An 18,886-nucleotide genomic window follows, 5' to 3' on the forward strand; every position below is an offset into this window, starting at 1 on the left:
GACACTTATCCTGGCTAGTAATACTTAGTACTGGGACCGGACAACATCTTGGTACATGTACCCCCCTCGCCGGCTACCCGGGGACGTTCTCTGGTGACTTTTTTTGGCCCTGCGGGTGAAGATACCACACAGCGGCCTGGAGTTCTGTAGCAGAATGCGCTGGGAGTGATTCCACGCGGTACTTACCCTGCCTTGGAGACCACGAGGGACTTGCATCCCTGACATCTTCTGCTCCTCCCCGGTGCCTTCTGGGTTCCTTTTTGTCCACCTCTACGGTCCTGGTCACATGGGCTTTTCTACCTGGTGGCGGCTGGTGGTTGATGGCGGCCTGTTTGTGTCTGCACGGCACGCCTGATTACATCCATCTTGCTCTGTCTCCCCTGTTCATCGCCGGCGGTGCAGTCATCGGGCTCAGTTGTGGATGACAGTGGTGACTTCTCTCAGGGTGGCCGCTGAGATTCCGTTGTTGCCAGTGTTGGAGTGGTGAGTTGATGGATTTTGCTCGTGCTGAGCAGGACGACGATACTTCCTCCCCACGTAAAACGCGATCTACTCACCCCAAAAATAGCGAGGACGACGCCCGATCGAGTGGCGCCATGGATTGTGACACTGAGCCTGAACCTACTTTACGGCAGGTTTCGTTGCAACTTCTCTCGGCTATTGATACCGGCAAAACCTCCTTGACAGGCAAGATTGAGGAGATAGAACTTGATGTCAGTTTGCTCCGTCATGACATGCAGAACCTGAGGGGCCGTATGGGGGAGATGGAGGGGTGGCTTTCTCAGGTAGAGGACAGGATTGGTCCTCTTGCTGTTACCCTGGCAGCTACTACAGGGAAGGCGAATGCTTGTCAGTCCAAAACTGATGACCTTGAAAACAGACTGAGACGTAGAATTTACGTATTATTGGCTTACCGGAAAAATCTGAGGGTAAAACTCCTGACGTGTTTATTGAACAATGGCTGAAGACTACCTTGGAGACGTCTGCCTTTTCCTCTTGCTTTGTGGTTGAGGGGGCACATCGTGTTCTGGCTAAACCGCCCCCTCTGGGTGCTGCCCCTCGGCCGTACCTGGTTTGGCTTCTAAATTACAGGGATCGTGATGCGGTCTTGCGTCAGGCCAGATTGAAAGCTCCATTGAAGTTCAACAATCCCACTGTTTCTATATTTCCTGATTTCTCTGCGGACCTCCAGAAGCAGCGTGCCACCTTTATTAAGGAGCATAAAATTCCCTACTCCACGGCACGCCCTGCACGCCTCCGGGGTGATCTTCCTGCATCGCCCGGCTGAGGCGCGAGCGTGGCTCCAGATGCCTCCGCCAGTGTCCTGAATGACTCCTCAGCATTTGCCTGTGGGCCTTTTGGGACTGCTCCGATGATCGGCCTGACTGTCCTCACATGATGGGGGATATGTTGTATATTTGCTGTTGGTATACTGGGCCTTATGTTGCTATATCTGCCATTACTTACTTGGGTTGGTCCCGAGGGGGATCATTCTCCTTTTCAGATGTTTTATTCACCTGATTTAATGACCGGCTAAAGATTCCACATAACTTTTCTTTTATATTCACTATTGCCAGGATGTTTCCCTGACCAAGATATAGTTGGGTATTCCCCATTCTCATTTTTCTACCCTAGGTGTCGGCCTTACCTATGGTTCTTGGTGGGGACATTTTGGGGTTCTCTTCCTCCGTTACTTTGTTATGTTTGGTAATTGTTGGTCTGTCTGTGCCTCTGATCACTCTGTCCAGACCTTTCTATGCTCATACATTGTCCGCTGCTGTCCTATCCGGGACTGGCACTTGCTCCTCTTTGATGTAATTTTTTTTTCTGTTACTATGGCGATGTCTATAAACTGCACCTCATGGAATGTGCGTGGTTTGGGGACAGGGTCTTAGCGGCCCTCGGGTTTTGCTGATATTAGGCGATCCAGCCCCCACTTAATCTGTTTCCAGGAGACTCACGGCACCAGTGCCAGGTCTCATTCTCTTCAGAGCCTTGGATACAATGGGCGCCACTCCCCTCATACTTCTTATTCTAGGGGGGTTTCCCTGCTGGTGCATCGCACTGTGGGGTGGAATCCTATACAGAGGCGCAGAGACCCGGCCGGACGTTTTGTCTCGGTTTATGCGGAGGTGGACACTAAACCGTATGTTACACTGTGTATATATAACCCACCGCCGCTGACACCTCCGTCCTCCAGGCAGCTTTTGCTTTTGCACATCAGTTTCCTGCCTCTTATGTTCTGTGCATGGGGGATTTTAATCAGGTGATGTCCCCAGCTATGGACCGTTTCTCACAAGGTCCTGCAGCCCCTGGTTTAATACCCCTTTATGTCAGCTGATAGAGGGCGTGGGCTGGATCGATCTATGGCGACATTGTCATCCGCAGCTTCTGGAATACACTGGTCATTCTTCCGGCTCTCTCCAGGATTGATGATGTTTTTGCTTCTCCTGCCTTATCTCTTTATGTCCTCCATCTCCCACTCTCCCAGGGGGATCTCAGATCATAGTGCGGTCCTGGTCAGAATGGAATTTCCTGGACCGCGGTTATTACCTGCCTGGAAGTTGCGTCCTTTCTGGTTGACCCTTCTAGGACCCTCCGATCGCATCCCTGACCAAATGATACCATTTTTGCAGGTAGATGATGCACCTATTTCCCATGACTTGAAGTGGGAAACCTTTAAGCCTTACCTGCGAGGTTGTTTACGATCTACAATTTCTTATATTAAAAGGTCCACGGCTCGCTCTGAGAGGGAGGCGGGGGAGTGTGTGGCATCCGCAGAGGCACTCCATATTCTGATCCCACGGACGCACACAAGGATAGCTGGTTACATGTGCGCCACCTTAAGACTAGGCGTAAATTATTTTTCACGCGTCAGTATTATTTTGAGATGGGGAATCAATCATCTACTTAATTAGACATAATAACACTTCTAACTCAGTTTTGAAATTTCAGGATTGTGCCGGACGATTGCTGACGGAGTGGGATGCCATTGTCACCAGGTTTAGAGATGACTTTGCTGCTTTATATAGTTCCCCCTCTAATTATACCGTGGCAGATGTTTTAGCTTATTCGAGTGATTGGACTCACCCCCCCCCCCCTCTCTTCATTGCTTGACTCCCCTATAACGTTAGTGGAACTTCAGGAGGTTATTCGAGAAATGGCTCCCCACAAATCCCCGGGTACTGATGGGCCCCCATTGAAGTCTATAGGAGGTATCAGGAACATATGGGCCCCATGTTATTACCTTAATCAGGCTTCACCCACTCACTTCCCTCTACTTTTTATGATGCTTCTATTATTGGGCTACTGAAGCCGGATAACGACCCTGTTGATTGTGAATTTTAGACCAATTTCCCTCGTTAACGTAGACTATAAAATCCTAACTAGGATCCTAGCAAAGCGACTGAATCAAGTTGTTCTGACGATTATTCACTCTGCTCAGACTGGATTCATGGCCGGTAAGTCTAAAACCATAAACACCAAACGTGTACAGACACTTATTCCGATGGGTAGATTGCGTGATTTGCCTTGGGCTGTGGCCTCCTTAGATACTATGAAGGCATTGGACTCTGTTGAATGGTCCTTCATTTTGGCTTGCCTTCATCGTTTTGGCTTTGGTCCTAAATTTATCTCATGGATTCAGCTTCTTTATAAATCCCCTATTGCTAACGTGGTGGTTATTGGCATCCCCTCTGTTTCCTTGCCTCTTGCACGGCAGGGATGTCCCTTATCCCTGGTTTTGTTTGCTATTGCCATTGAAGCTATAGCAATCAGGTTGAGGTCTACCCCTCTGTTGACGGGTGTGCAGTGGGAGGGAGAGGGGGGACTGCCGTGGTGGGTCTGTACGCGGATGACCTGGTCCTCTTCCTGCGTAACCCTCATGAGTCTTTTGGTCACGCTGTCCGCTTGCTGGATACTTTTTCGCAATTTTCTGGGTTGCGGGTTAATTGGCAGAAATCTGCTATAATGTATACGGCCCTTCATCCGACACTGGACCCCTTGGTCTCACAATGTGGCTTGGCTGTGGTTACTAAAGTTACATATTTGGGAGCAGTTATGGTTCTTGATCATACTGAAGTGAAGGCCACCTCTCTAGCTCCTCTTTTAACCCATGTGGAAACTAAATTAAAATTGTGGTCTAAGTTGCTGTTGTCGGTGGCGGGCCGTATTAACCTTATTAAGATGGGCATTCAGATTGTTTGTACCTCTTGCAGCAAATGCCGGTTTCGGTTCCCCAGTCTTATTTTCGCTCCTTGAATTCCTTAATTATTACGTTTATATGGGGCTCTTCCAGATCTAAACTTAAATCGGAGACCCTGCAGCGTCCCAAAGTAGATGGTGGAATGAATGGCTTTGTCAGATCTTTACCTGTATTACCTGGCGGGCCAGTTGAGGGGACTGCGGGACTGGTTTTTGGATGTGCCTTCCTTGGACTCGACTCACATGATGTCTTCCCTGGTGGCTCGTAATAGTCTAATTAGTTACCTAGAATACCCTCAATTTACTCGATCAACTGAGGGTCTTCCTCTGCATAGGGTGGCATTGATGGTTTGGCGGGTCTCCAAGACCATGTTCCATTTTAAGGACTCCCTTCCAGATAGACCTTTGTGGCATAATCCTGCTCTGCCATCCTTATTAGCTGTGCTTGATCCTCCGTTTTGGCGGGGGCAGGGAGTGAAGACGGTGGGAGATGTGTTTAGGGAGGGGTCCTTTCTAGCTTTGCTTCAGTTGCAGGAATTACATGGCATCCCTCAATTACAATGGTATCGTTACTTTCAACTCCGCTACACTTTTTGCTCTCAATTCCCACCTCGTACTGTGGTTATTTCTATATACCCCCTGATAGGCATATTAAAATCCCAGGGTCCAAGGGGGCTGATATCTGCATTGTACACATTTGTCGGCGGAGGTGTCCTCCACACCTTTGCTGGTGTTATTACAGATCCCGGATCTTACTGCTGACGATAAAACCGATGTCTTCAGTTCTCACTTAACGGTCTCTGCGGCGGTTAATAATAAGCGGATTCAGTTGTATATTATTCATCAGGCTTATTTAACACCTGTCAAGCTACAAAGAATGGGCAGAACGTCCACCTCGGCTGCCACAGATGTTATGGTTTGGAGGTGGATTTCTGGCACATTATATGGGACTGTCCTTACATCTCTACCTTTTAGTCACGTCTTTACCTTTCTCACATCCCTATTACCAATCCCTTTGCCTTTTTCTCCCAAAATTGCATTGTTGGGTATTTTAGATGGAGATCAATGGCCACATTTTACACGCAGATTTTTGAGAGTCTTTATTCTTGGCTAGGAAAATTATAGCTATAGAGTGGATGGCGGACAGACTACCATCACTTTCCCAATGGAAGAGGTTAGTGAATGCCATCGTACCCTATGAAAAACTGGTGTATCAACATAGGGGCTGTCCGGCTTAGTTTCAGAAGATTTGGGGATGCTGGTTGGACACCACTGACTATTGATACGGGAGACTCTTGATGAGGTCTGAGTTATTTTGATGCTATTTTATTATATGTTCGGATGGTCTGTCCGGTTCTCTGTTTGGGCATGGACTTCCGGGGGGCACAGACAATGTGTTTTGTTCTTTCTGTTCATAAGGATTAATAACTAACAATTTTTGGAAATGTTGGTCTTGCACTTAAAATGTTTCTAATGTTTTTGCTCTGTTCTATCCTCTGATATGTGCATTGAAACTTGTGTCGATAGGATAAATATACATGTCTGCAACACTTTAAATAAAACTAATTTTATTTATTTTTTTATTTCTAGCCAAATTGATGTTAACTTTTGTTTGAAAAATAGGAGGGAGCAGGGGTGACCCCCTTTTGCACCCTGCATGTGGCTGGTGTGTTTTGGGGGAGATAAGAGGTCGCAGTCCATCTTCACGCATGCTGTTTTGGACACTAGTTGGGCGTCATCTACAGCTCCGTGTGCTCCTCCTTTTCCTCCAGCAACATCTGAGGCAGAACCTTGGTCCAGAATTCATACTTTCCTGCCTTTAGCCGTTTTGCAGATCTCTGCCTCACGTTAAGTTCCATGTAATCCTCATCGTGGTCGTACGGAGGCCAATACACCAGGCCAAGCCCATTAGGATCTCTGAGTAAGAGAATAAAGCAGAAAAATACATTAACTTAATCCAAACCATAAACTGCATCACTGAACGCTCTCTATTGATGGTCTGTGGGACTGACACTTGTGAGGGACCCTGGAGGAGTAAGGGAATATGGGGACTATAGCGGAGGTCCTCCTGATCTAGAAAACGGCAGCAGATACACCACATATAGTGGCTGCAGGACAGTCACACCCAGCAATAGTCAGCCGCACACATTGAACCTCTGTCAGCCACAGTCCTGAGGTCACGTGTTCCTTACCCAGTGCGGGCAAAGTTGGCCCAGTATTTCATAATGGTCTTACTCAGAGCCTTCTCTTCTTCCGTAGAGGCTCCTGTGAGATTAATAAAATACAAGAATTAGACCACAAAATGCGGCACATGTTCATAGGACGCAGCTTGAAATCAGTACTTCTTGTAGTAAAAATAATTACAATAATGGGGTAATATTTAGGGCCCCATGCACTCCAACGTGCTTTTGCGGCTGCAATTTCCCCGAAAATCTACAGGAGAATTGCGGCCCCATTCATTCCTATGGGGCCATGCACACGACCGTGGTTTCCAGGACATGTCTTATTACGGGCGTGTTCTGCGGTCCAGGCTCAAAGCAAATAATGGACGCAGCCACGTGCACGGCCCACGATTTGCGGGCGGCTCGCAGGTGACGCTCCGTTTCCGGCCGACCTGAAAATCACGGCCATGTACATGGCTACAGTCCTGTGCATGAGGCCTAAATCAACCTTTACCAAACTGTGACAAAAATTACCTTTGCTGCAAAATTAAATTCTATATCACAAGATGGGACAAACACATGAGAAACGTACAAGTTTTACAATATAATAAAGAAACTAATTCCAAGAGGAGAAGGAAATCTAGCACAACTCCTGACTGAGGTCCGAAATTTTTTAGAAAGGTTTCTTCACCATCAGCACTAAGTCCTTAGGACTGTACTCGCATCTGAGTTGGTCACCTGAGAACAGAACGTCGCCCTTCATAAATGGACCTCCTAAGACAAAGAACAACTCATCGCCGTGATCGGCCTTCACAAAGTCCGGCTTGGTGTCTTTGAAGAACGAGGGACGGTGCTGAAACTCGTAGAAGTAGGTGGGATGGCCAGAATCTGGAATGAAAGGAAGAGACGTAGAGTTACTGGATGAAGAGAAACGTTCTACAGAAGACCCCAACATCACCGGAAGGAATGGAGGACGTTCCATGGAGTTACCCCGGAGCCTCAGGAGTCAGACTGTGTAAGTGGGTCTCTCCTTCCCCTGATATAAGGAGGTTATTGTGCCTCATACCTCTGTGATAATTGGCTACTTTTAGTGCCGGGATGACAAAGACGAGGTCTCCAAACAGATCTATCAAGCGGTTTCGGATTTCAGCAGGTTCAGTCTCATCTCCCACATACTCGTCCAGCAGCCGGACGATGCCCCTAGAGAACGAACCCTGAAATATATCAAGACGTTACCAGAACGTCAACTGCAATCTGAAACATCACCACACAAATAGATAAGAAGGATGAAGACGGAGGGTGATGGAATAGTCGCAGATCCTCTAGTTACACAATTCTGCCAGTAAAGGACTGTACCATATTTATTCAGTCTTCACCCCAGAATCTCTGGCCGACAGTTAAAACTTCTCTGCTCCTGGTGGAGGTTGCAATCAGGGCAATCAGGAATTTCAGGGCCCCCTACAGCTACATTTTCTGGGCCCCCCTACCGTGGCACCGCCTGTTAACGGTACTCCGTCCAGTACTATATCATGGTACCCAGGGCCGCCATCAGGGGGGGTATTAGGGGTACTGATGTGAGAGGCCCGGCCAAACCTAATTGAAAGGGGGGCCCGGCAAACTGCCGCGACTTGCCTTTGGTAGAAAAAAATTCCAGTTTAGACTTGCCCCGGCCGTAGTTTAAGTTTAAGTGACGCATCTCTCTCTTCTGAACGTAGCCCCGCCTCCTGGGATGACGCTGTAGACCATGTGACCGCTGCAGCAGTCACATGGGATGAAACGTCATGACAGGAGGCGGGGCTGCGCTAATAATAGAGGATCGCGTCACCAGGACTACGGCCGGGGGAGTCTAAACTTTATCAATTTAAAAAAGTGCCTTTTTTTTTCTCATGTGTGATTTTTGCGGCAGAACCGCAGCATTTCCGCAACAGAGGAGCGGCGATTCCACAGAATACATTGACACGCTGCGGCTTAAAAAGCCAAAAGCCACACGGCAGGTCCATTATTTTTGCAGCGTGTGGATGAGATTTGTTCATATCTGACCCCCTCGGCTGCGACTGTGATACGCTGCGGATTTTCCACAATAAAATGTGTTGCATAAAATCCGCAGCGTTCATGCCTAGTGTGTTCCTACCCTAAGGCCGGATTTACACGAGCGTGTGCTTTTTGCACGCGCAAAAAACGTGGCGTTTTGCGCATGCAAAAGGTCCATAACAGCTCCGTGTGTCAGCAGCGTATGATGCGCTGCTGAGTGATTTTCCCGCAGCCGCCATCATTATGACACTCTGTTTGTAGCACGCGGTGCTTTTCTGTTTTCATTCATAGTTTATACGGCTGCGGAAGTGCTGGGCGTGATTTTCACGCACCCATTGACTTCAATGGGTGCGTGATGCGCGAACAATGCACAAATATAGGACATGTCGTGAGTTTTACGCAGCGGACACACGGACTCACGCTGCATGAAAATCACTGACAGTCTGCACGGCCCCATAGAGTAACATAGGTCCATGCGAGGCGCGTGAAAATCACGCACGTTGCACGGATGTATTACACGTTCGTCTGAATAAGCCCTAACAATAAGGCCCAGTTCACAGAGTTTTTGGGCGTTGATATTGACTCGGACGCTGCGTCAGAATCAGCACCAAAGAACTTCCAAAACCGCCTCCCATTGATTTAATCTGAAATCAATAGGAGCCAGTCGCGGAAAAAAGGAAAAGCAGCACGTCCTTTCTTGCCGCGGTTCCGCCTCTGACCTCCCATCGAAATCAATGGGAGGCAGAAAATGCATTTTTCGCGGCGTTTTTTGCCTGCTGTCCTCAATCGCCGCGAGCAAAAAACGCAGCAAAAAAACGCGGCAACATAGTGTGGGCAGGTCAAAATCTGCCTCAAAATTCTTTAAGGAATTTTGAGGCAGATTTTTTTTTTGCCTGCAAAATACTGTGTGAACAGGGCCATACATGATCAGCACTTTGAGATAATTTACTCACTGTGTCAGAAGAGCTGCTCCCACTCCAGTCCTCTTCCGGCGATGTCTTCCAGGGGAGGTCTTCGGTCCAGACGTCCAGTCCTTCACCTCCAGCCAGGCTCCAGGTAAGTTTTGTCCATGTGTGTCCGTGGCTGCGCGCGCTTCGTTCGCGGGTGCGCACGCGGCCGATCGCGGATGCGCGTGCTTCGTTCGCGGGTCCGCGCGCGGTCGATCGCGGGTGCGCGCGCGGTCTACAGTGCGGGCGTTCGTGGATGCGCGCTCGCGAGTGCGCACGCGCGGGAGTTTCCTTGTGCGCGCGATCGGGTGCGCGCGCGGGCGGACAGTTTGACGGCCCCCCATGACGAGGGGAGGGGGCCCGCAGCAGCAGCAGCAGCTCACGACATTCTTTTGGTGAAAAAAACGGGCCCCATTGCAGGGGCCCGTTTTTTCCTACCAAAAGAATGTCGAGGCAGTTGCCGGGCCCCCCTTTCAGTTAGGTTTGGCCGGGCCCCTCACACCACTACCCCTAATACCCCCCTGATGGTGGCCCTGGTTGCAATACCCAATGATAGAAGCAGAGAGGACAGGGACATCCGGACATGTCCCTGTTAGTGCCTAATGCAAGTGCTTGGCTGGAGCCATTAGGTGGGCACAGGGCCATAACTATATTTGGTGTAAACGCCTCTGGGTGGGCACCTCTGGGGCATCTATGGCTGGGGTACACACTTATGTGAGGGTCTGTAACATCATTTTAGGTTTCTAGACGCAGTTTACTGTGCATGCCACGTTACTTACACTAGGGATACAATGGGGGAGGGAGCCGGTTTTCAGGCATGGAGGCGTTGTGGACACGCGTGGACCTGCACTGCACAGCCCGGCCTTCGCGTTAATGGTTATTTATGTCTTTATCGGCACCGGCAGTATGTGGTCATGTCCTGAAACACCCCAAGTAGCACATGGCCCCAGAAGCTTGCCATCTACAGGACCCACAAGCCCCCCTCAATCACCAGCATACACAGTGCGGAGCTCCTACCAGAATGGGGAAGTTCTTCAGAACCTCTAGAGCCGTCTCCCTCTCCATTCCTTCTTGTAATCCCGTGATGTTCATTGTCTGGGAATGAAACGAGGAGGAGAAACGTTATTGGAAAGATCAATGTGATTATCTGACGACCTCCTCCTGTGTGACTCTTACCGACGGCAGGATCCATCCAAACTCCTGGTTGGTGACTCCAGTCATAAACGAGACACTGTTTGCTTCTTTATCAGCCAAAATCTGTTCCACTGGTTTAGGGAAGAACACCCCATCAATGCTTGCAGGTAGGCACATCATTTTCTGCAAGTAGAGAAAAGTGGCAGGTGAACCCCAAAACAGTTATTACTGATCATCCCGTGTCCATTGAAGAGAAACATAAGATCCCCCGAGCTTCATACAGACACGCCACCAGCTTAAGATGTGGAAGGTGATTTGGATCCACACAATGGCTGAGCAGAAGACGGATGTGTCGCTATTTTTGGAATAAGCCGCCATGTTGTTCTAATTCTGGGCAACCCCTTTAGCCCCTTCCCTCCGCAGATATTTTTCATTTTCACTTTTTCCTCCCCACCTTTCAAAAGCCATAACTTTTTTTTTCCCCCGTCACTATAGCCGTATGAGGGCTTGTGTTTTGCGGGATGAGTTGTCGTTTTTCATGACACCATATAATGTACAGGGAAACTGGAAAAAAGGTTTGTGGGGTGGAGTGGCAAAAAACAAACAACTGATTCCTCCATTGTTCACCGTGCAATAAAAACAACATTAACTTTATCCTACAGGCGGATATGATTACAGGGATAACATATAGAAATATGTTTTATGGTTTACAAGGATAAAAAAAAAACTAGTTGTTTGCAGCGTGAGCTGTAGTTTTTATTGGGACCATTTTGGGGTACATGTGACTTTTTATTCCACTTTATGTGGGCGTTAAAGAGACAAACAAAAAAACTGCGATTCTGGCGTTTAATGTTTGTTTTTTTACGGCACTCAACTTACAGGATAAATAACGGTATATGGTAATAGTTCAGACTGACGGACCTGGCGATACCAATTAGGTTTATTGATTTCATTGCTTTAGCAGGAAAATTGAAACGGGGGGGGGATTTTTTTCACTTTTTTTGTACAAAAAAAAAAAAATGAAATGAAAAATAAATGAATTAAGAAATAACTTCATTTAACACCGTTTACTTTTTTTTCATTATTTCCCCCAGGAAACTAATGCATTGCAGTGTATCATGATTCTGACAGTATTAAACCCTGCCATGGTTGCAATTGACCACGGCATCTCAGGGGTTAAATGAGTGGGTATTATACAGCGGAGACTTGCATAGTAGGGAGTGGGCTCAGCCGGTGAACCTGCTCCATACTCCCCCCTTCCCGGCTATGACGTATGTATAAGTCAAATGTCGGGAAGTGGTTAATTTTAGGACTATGGTAGGGCTTGCCCATGTTTCGTGTGTAGTAAGGGTTATCCTGCATTACATTATACTCCAGTCAGATCTAGAGCTGCAGCTACAATTCTTCTGTCTGACCCTCTAAACGTACGGTACAATCTATGCACTACCCTCTCTTAACAGGAAAGCTGCAAAACCGTTGGGGTATATTCACATGTGGCAGATTTGTTGCGTTTCAGTGACTGAAAATCTGTTCCATACATCTGAACGGTGCTGTCTCTGCGGTAGGTGCAGAGTATTCGGCATGAGGACTGAGCGTACCATAGAGATTCCGATAAACACGATCTCGTCTTCAGATTTTGCCTTCAGACAGTCCACCAGCGTGTCCGCACCACAACCGGAAATATTGGCCACAATCTGAAAAAGTGAAACATAAAATGGGATTACAAGAGAAACGTAATTGGTTCCAGACATGGATTCAGTTACATTTGGAGATCTGCGCCCCCGGATCATTCTGACCAGCGCTACAGTTTAAAAGTGGACTGTGGTATAGCAGGTTTTGGCCAACTGCATTATAGGAACCTTAACAGCAGTACAGTGTATTTCAGGAGAGGAGTGTGCTGATCTCGTGGGAGGTCAGAGACTGAAATGTACAGATTAGAAGGAGCAGGGTCCCCCGCAGCACAGATTATTTCAGGAGAGGAGTGTGCTGAACTTGTGGGGGTCTTCTGCTCATATTTCCTTCTTTAGAGGCGAGTAGATGATTTCATGGTGTAACTTCTACTTACATTACGGACAAACGCCACTTCCTCTCTAGACTTGGCCACCAAAACCGGCATTATGGCTACACCGCTCTCAGCAATGGCTCTGTGGAAAAGGCCCTTGGCCAATGGAGACGCCACCTGGATATTGTAAAACACAGAGGAGGAGACGGGATGATCGGGTGTCACCGTCACTACAGAATAAGCGCACGGACATACGATGCTCCAGGACTAGAACTTGTAACAGAATCAATCAGAATAACCCAGGTATCAGTGTCGCAACATCTCACCAGTGCAGAGACGCTGACTCCCCCCGCAGACTCCCCAAATATGGTCACAGAGTTGGGGTCACCTCCGAAATCTGCAATGTTCTCCTGAACCCACTGAAGAGCCGCAACCTGATCCAAGAAGCCGTAGTTCCCAGGAGCTCGGTCATCTCCAGTGCTGGGAGAAGGAAACAAGACCTCATGTTGACTATACTGGGGCGGCATTATTGGGGTGACTTTCATAGCAGACGTGGTAGAAAATGACCACAAACCAGTGACTAATGACACGTGATCTGTGGGCGCAATGTTCTGCTGACAAACACTCACAACATTGTGTACAGAAGATGCTCATTGTGCGGCTTTGTATATACAATGTGGGTCATTCGGATGACTTACCCAGTGGTGAAATACCGCTATTTGCCTCTACGGCTGTAGTAGCCATAGGGACTGCTACGGGGCCCGCGGCATGAGGGGGCCTGTGCTGACTGCAGGCACGCGCCATCCCATGCCGGGTGGCGCCGCTATGGCTGCTACAGTGGTAGTGACGCCACATTCAATAGCATCTACGTCTTAGAACGCCTGCGCAGGCCGCGTGATGACATCCCTGGATCACTGTCCACAGCGGGGGGGGGGGGGGGCTGTATAGCACTGTCCACAGCAGGGGGGGGGGGCTGTATAGCACTGTCAGCAGCGGGGGGGGGGGCTGTATAGCACTGTCAGCGGGGGGGGGGGGCTGTATAACACTGTCTACGGGGGGGGGGCTGTATAACACTGTCTACGGGGGGGGGGCTGTATAGCACTGTCTACGGGGGGGGGGGCTGTATAGCACTGTCTACGGGGGGGGCTGTATAGCACTGTCTACGGGGGGGGGCTGTATAGCACTGTCTACGGGGGGGGGCTGTATAGCACTGTCTACGGGGGGGGGCTGTATAGCACTGTCTACGGGGGGGGGCTGTATAGCACTGTCTACGGGGGGGGGCTGTATAGCACTGTCTACGGGGGGGGGCTGTATAGCACTGTCTACGGGGGGGGGCTGTATAGCACTGTCTACGGGGGGGGGCTGTATAGCACTGTCTACGGGGGGGGGGCTGTATAGCACTGTCTACGGGGGGGGGCTGTATAGCACTGTCTACGGGGGGGGCTGTATAGCACTGTCTACAGGGGGGGGCTGTATAGCACTGTCTACAGGGGGGGGCTGTATAGCACTGTCTACAGGGGGGGGCTGTATAGCACTGTCTACAGGGGGGGGCTGTATAGCACTGTCTACAGGGGGGGGCTGTATAGCACTGTCTACAGGGGGGGGCTGTATAGCACTGTCTACAGGGGGGGGCTGTATAGCACTGTCTACAGGGGGGGGCTGTATAGCACTGTCTACAGGGGGGGGCTGTATAGCACTGTCTACAGGGGGGGCTGTATAGCACTGTCTACAGGGGGGGCTGTATAGCACTGTCTACAGGGGGGGCTGTATAGCACTGTCTACAGGGGGGGCTGTATAGCACTGTCTACAGGGGGGGCTGTATAGCACTGTCTACAGGGGGGGGCTGTATAGCACTGTCTACAGGGGGGGGCTGTATAGCACTGTCTACAGGGGGGGGCTGTATAGCACTGTCTACAGGGGGGGGCTGTATAGCACTGTCTACAGGGGGGGGCTGTATAGCACTGTCTACAGGGGGGGCTGTATAGCACTGTCTACAGGGGGGGGGCTGTATAGCACTGTCTACAGGGGGGGGCTGTATAGCACTGTCTACAGGGGGGGGGCTGTATAGCACTGTCTACAGGGGGGGCTGTATAGCACTGTCTACAGGGGGGGGCTGTATAGCACTGTCTACAGGGGGGGCTGTATAGCACTGTCTACAGGGGGGGGCTGTATAGCACTGTCTACAGGGGGGGGCTGTATAGCACTGTCTACAGGGGGGGGCTGTATAGCACTGTCTACAGGGGGGGGCTGTATAGCACTGTCTACAGGGGGGGGCTGTATAGCACTGTCTACAGGGGGGGGCTGTATAGCACTGTCTACAGGGGGGGGCTGTATAGCACTGTCTACAGGGGGGGGCTGTATAGCACTGTCTACAGGGGGGGCTGTATAGCACTGTCTACAGGGGGGGCTGTATAGCACTGTCTACAGGGGGGGCTGTATAGCACTGTCTACAGGGGGGGCTGTATAGCACTGTCTACAGGGGGGGCTGTATAGCACTGTCTACAGGGGGGGCTGTATAGCACTGTCTACAGGGGGGCTGTATAGCACTGTCTACAGGGGGGCTGTATAGCACTGTCTACAGGGGGGGCTGTATAGCACTGTCTACAGGGGGGGCTGTATAGCACTGTCTACAGGGGGGGCTGTATAGCACTGTCTACAGGGGGGGCTGTATAGCACTGTCTACAGGGGGGGCTGTATAGCACTGTCTACAGGGGGGGCTGTATAGCACTGTCTACAGGGGGGGCTGTACAGCACTGTCTACAGGGGGGGCTGTACAGCACTGTCTACAGGGGGGGCTGTACAGCACTGTCTACAGGGGGGGCTGTACAGCACTGTCTACAGGGGGGGCTGTACAGCACTGTCTACAGGGGGGGCTGTATAGCACTGTCTACAGGGGGGGCTGTATAGCACTGTCTACAGGGGGGGCTGTATAGCACTGTCTACAGGGGGGGGGCTGTATAGCACTGTACAGGGGGGGGCTGTATAGCACTGTACAGGGGGGGGCTGTATAGCACTGTCTACAGGGGGGCTGTATAGCACTGTCTACAGGGGGGGCTGTATAGCACTGTCTACAGGGGGGGCTGTATAGCACTGTCTACGGGGGGGGCTGTATAGCACTGTCTACAGGGGGGGGCTGTATAGCACTGTCTACAGGGGGGGGCTGTATAGCACTGTCTACAGGGGGGGGCTGTATAGCACTGTCTACAGGGGGGGGCTGTATAGCACTGTCTACAGGGGGGGGCTGTATAGCACTGTCTACAGGGGGGGGCTGTATAGCACTGTCTACAGGGGGGGGCTGTATAGCACTGTCTACAGGGGGGGGCTGTATAGCACTGTCTACAGGGGGGGGCTGTATAGCACTGTCTACAGGGGGGGCTGTATAGCACTGTCTACAGGGGGGGGCTGTATAGCACTGTCTACAGGGGGGGGCTGTATAGCACTGTCTACAGGGGGGGGCTGTATAGCACTGTCTACAGGGGGGGGCTGTATAGCACTGTCTACAGGGGGGGGCTGTATAGCACTGTCTACAGGGGGGGGCTGTATAGCACTGTCTACAGGGGGGGGCTGTATAGCACTGTCTACAGGGGGGGCTGTATAGCACTGTCTACAGGGGGGGCTGTATAGCACTGTCTACAGGGGGGGGCTGTATAGCACTGTCTACAGGGGGGGGCTGTATAGCACTGTCTACAGGGGGGGGCTGTATAGCACTGTCTACAGGGGGGGGCTGTATAGCACTGTCTACAGGGGGGGGCTGTATAGCACTGTCTACAGGGGGGGCTGTATAGCACTGTCTACGGGGGGGGCTGTATAGCACTGTCTACAGGGGGGGGGCTGTATAGCACTGTCTACAGGGGGGGGGGGCTGTATAGCACTGTCTACAGGGGGGGGGCTGTATAGCACTGTCTACAGGGGGGGGCTGTATAGCACTGTCTACAGGGGGGGGGCTGTATAGCACTGTCTACAGGGGGGGGGCTGTATAGCACTGTCTACAGGGGGGGGCTGTATAGCACTGTCTACAGGGGGGGCTGTATAGCACTGTCTACAGGGGGGGCTGTATAGCACTGTCTACAGGGGGGGGCTGTATAGCACTGTCTACAGGGCAGTGGGGGCCCAGTCTAAAGTTTGCTATGGGCCCAGTCTTTCCTAGTTATGCCCCTGGACTTACCCTGTGAGCACGTGTCACAAGCACTGTACTAACCTCAAGAAGCCGAGGATCCCCAGCCGGTACTGGACAGAGACAACTACAACGTTTTCATGGGCACTCAAAACAGAACCCTCAAACATCACGGCTCCACCCATCACCAGACCTCCTCCATGTATGAACACCATGACCTGGACAAGAAGAAGATGAAGCCTCCGTTACTGCTCAACACAGTCCGGTCAGTGCAAGATCAGATGCCAGCCTACATCTCCACGCTGCACCCCCAAACCACCATTAGAAAGTAAATGGGAACCGCCATGGGCACCCCATCAGGCCCCATATGCCGAGAAAACCTGAGGTCTGAGTCTCTTCATACAGGATTGCAGATAGTTTTGCAGTAATTCATATACCGTAGATTTACTCGTTTTACACACGTGACACTTACCGGCAGCTTCTTCCCTGTTACTCGATCTGCTGGTGTGAAGACATTCAGGTACAGACAGTCCTCGGACACCGGGGGTAAAGTAAACTTAACTTTAAATTCCTCCAGTAACTGCACCATCAAGGGACGATCCTGCAGACACCTGTAAAATATATATATATATCAATGTGAACGTGTGCGCAGCTCTGCCCCACCAACCTCGATGTGCACTTACATTGGGGAATAGTTTGAGGCCTCCCTGACTGAGCTCCAGGCCTCGGGGGGTTCTGGGGCTGCAAATCTTAATGAACCAACCGGAGGTTTGGCGAAGGGGACTCCATAGAAGGCGTGGACAGTCCTGTCCGTTTCCTTCGCAGACAGAGTCTTCCCCTGCAGCTTTCCGTACTTTGTCTCCACCTGAGGGTGACCATCCCCATGTTCTAGTCACAGAAGACAAGAGATTATTGGTTACAACATACATTGTACACTTGTCACATCCAAAGCTGCACTCACTTCTGCGTTACAACATGTCTTATGCTCCAGTCACACTGAGAGCTGCTTTCAGAATTTCTGACACACATAATATAACCTTCAGGCAAACTCAAACTTCCCCTGATCGTCATTGTGTAATTGTGACCGGTATTCAGAGATTGGATAAGTCACGAAAATTAAAAAGCATTTACTCTGTAAAGTCTAAAACCCGCCGGCTTCACCGATTACACGGCACCCCCTGCTTGTTCAGTGCTTCCCGGTCATTTACAGTCTGGGAAGTGTCGTCCATATACCAGACAATGTACACAAATATCTGATGAGGGGGAAAAAAAACCAAAAAACGTACTACACCCCCGCTGCTAAGCCGTGAAGGGGCCGCAGAGTTGTGAGTGTGCGGAAGGCCCCAGGCCGCGGCAGCCATGCCGTACATCGTAATAACGCACAATACTGACCCAGTCATACTAAGGGTATGTTCACACGAGGTCATTATGTCCGTAATTAACGGACGTATTTCGGCCGCAAGTACCGGACCGAACACACTGCAGGGAGCCGGGCTCCTAGCATCATAGTTATGTACGACGCTAGGAGTCCCTGCCTCTCCGTGGAACTTCTGTCCCGTACTGAAAACATGATTACAGGGACAGTTGTACATAACTACAGACGTAATGACCTTGTGTGAACATACCCTAATATATAAAGAGGCGAGCCGCGTTGCAAACGACTCACTTCTTCTCTGATTGGCTACAGCGGTAACATGGGGTAACCACTTCAACCAATCAGTGGCAGTTAGAAGCAGACATACATAGTGCTAACTGTAAGGCTATGTTCACACCGAGGAATTTTGCAGCAGAATCTGTTGCGGATTCCGCTGAAAAATTCTGCCTTCCGTTCATTTCAATAGGAGTCGGACGCTTCTTTTGCACACTAGTTGATTATTTTGTCTAGCCGGAAAAAGAAGCGTCCTGCTCGGTCTTCGTGCAGAATCCACCCAAATGGAGGAATCTGCCGTCAGCAGGAATAGTACCGCGGCGGGACCTGCCATGAAAAATACGCCGTGTGAAGTAGTCCTAACCGCTGAGGCTTCTCATCTCCCCGCATGGACTTATCTAAGGGTATGTTCACACGGCCAAATTTCAGACGTATACGAGGCGTATTTTGCCTCGTTTTACGTCTGGAAATACGTCTCAAATACGTCGGCAAACATCTGCCCATTCATTTGAATGGGTTTGCCGACGTACTGTGCAGACGACCTGTTATTTACGCGTCGTCGTTTGACAGCTGTCAAACGACGACACGTAAAAATACAGCCTCGTCAAAAGAAGTGCAGGACACTTATATACATTATATGCAGGA

General features: G+C 50.3%; 2 protein-coding genes across 2 annotated transcripts in view; one reads left to right on the forward strand and one right to left on the reverse strand.

Annotated features, from left to right (window-relative positions):
* Positions 1-18,886, forward strand: part of UBA2 (ubiquitin like modifier activating enzyme 2) — a 110,399-nt gene that overhangs the window by 3,869 nt on the left and 87,644 nt on the right. The window lies entirely within an intron of this gene.
* Positions 5,755-18,886, reverse strand: part of LOC142661059 (fatty acyl-CoA hydrolase precursor, medium chain-like) — a 29,226-nt gene continuing 16,094 nt past the window's right edge. The window contains exons 2-13 of the mRNA XM_075838270.1: positions 17,277-17,481; positions 17,066-17,204; positions 16,678-16,811; positions 12,806-12,959; positions 12,543-12,656; positions 12,076-12,171; positions 10,520-10,660; positions 10,361-10,438; positions 7,432-7,579; positions 7,104-7,253; positions 6,396-6,468; positions 5,755-6,120 (exon numbers count right to left, since the gene is read on the reverse strand). Of these exons, the coding sequence (XP_075694385.1) occupies positions 5,943-6,120; positions 6,396-6,468; positions 7,104-7,253; positions 7,432-7,579; positions 10,361-10,438; positions 10,520-10,660; positions 12,076-12,171; positions 12,543-12,656; positions 12,806-12,959; positions 16,678-16,811; positions 17,066-17,204; positions 17,277-17,481 (1,610 nt within the window). The 3' untranslated portion in view covers positions 5,755-5,942. The remainder of the gene's footprint in view (positions 6,121-6,395; positions 6,469-7,103; positions 7,254-7,431; positions 7,580-10,360; positions 10,439-10,519; positions 10,661-12,075; positions 12,172-12,542; positions 12,657-12,805; positions 12,960-16,677; positions 16,812-17,065; positions 17,205-17,276; positions 17,482-18,886) is intronic.

Source organism: Rhinoderma darwinii, chromosome 9, assembly GCF_050947455.1.
Source record: "Rhinoderma darwinii isolate aRhiDar2 chromosome 9, aRhiDar2.hap1, whole genome shotgun sequence".
Classification (NCBI taxonomy): Eukaryota; Metazoa; Chordata; class Amphibia; order Anura; family Rhinodermatidae; genus Rhinoderma; species Rhinoderma darwinii.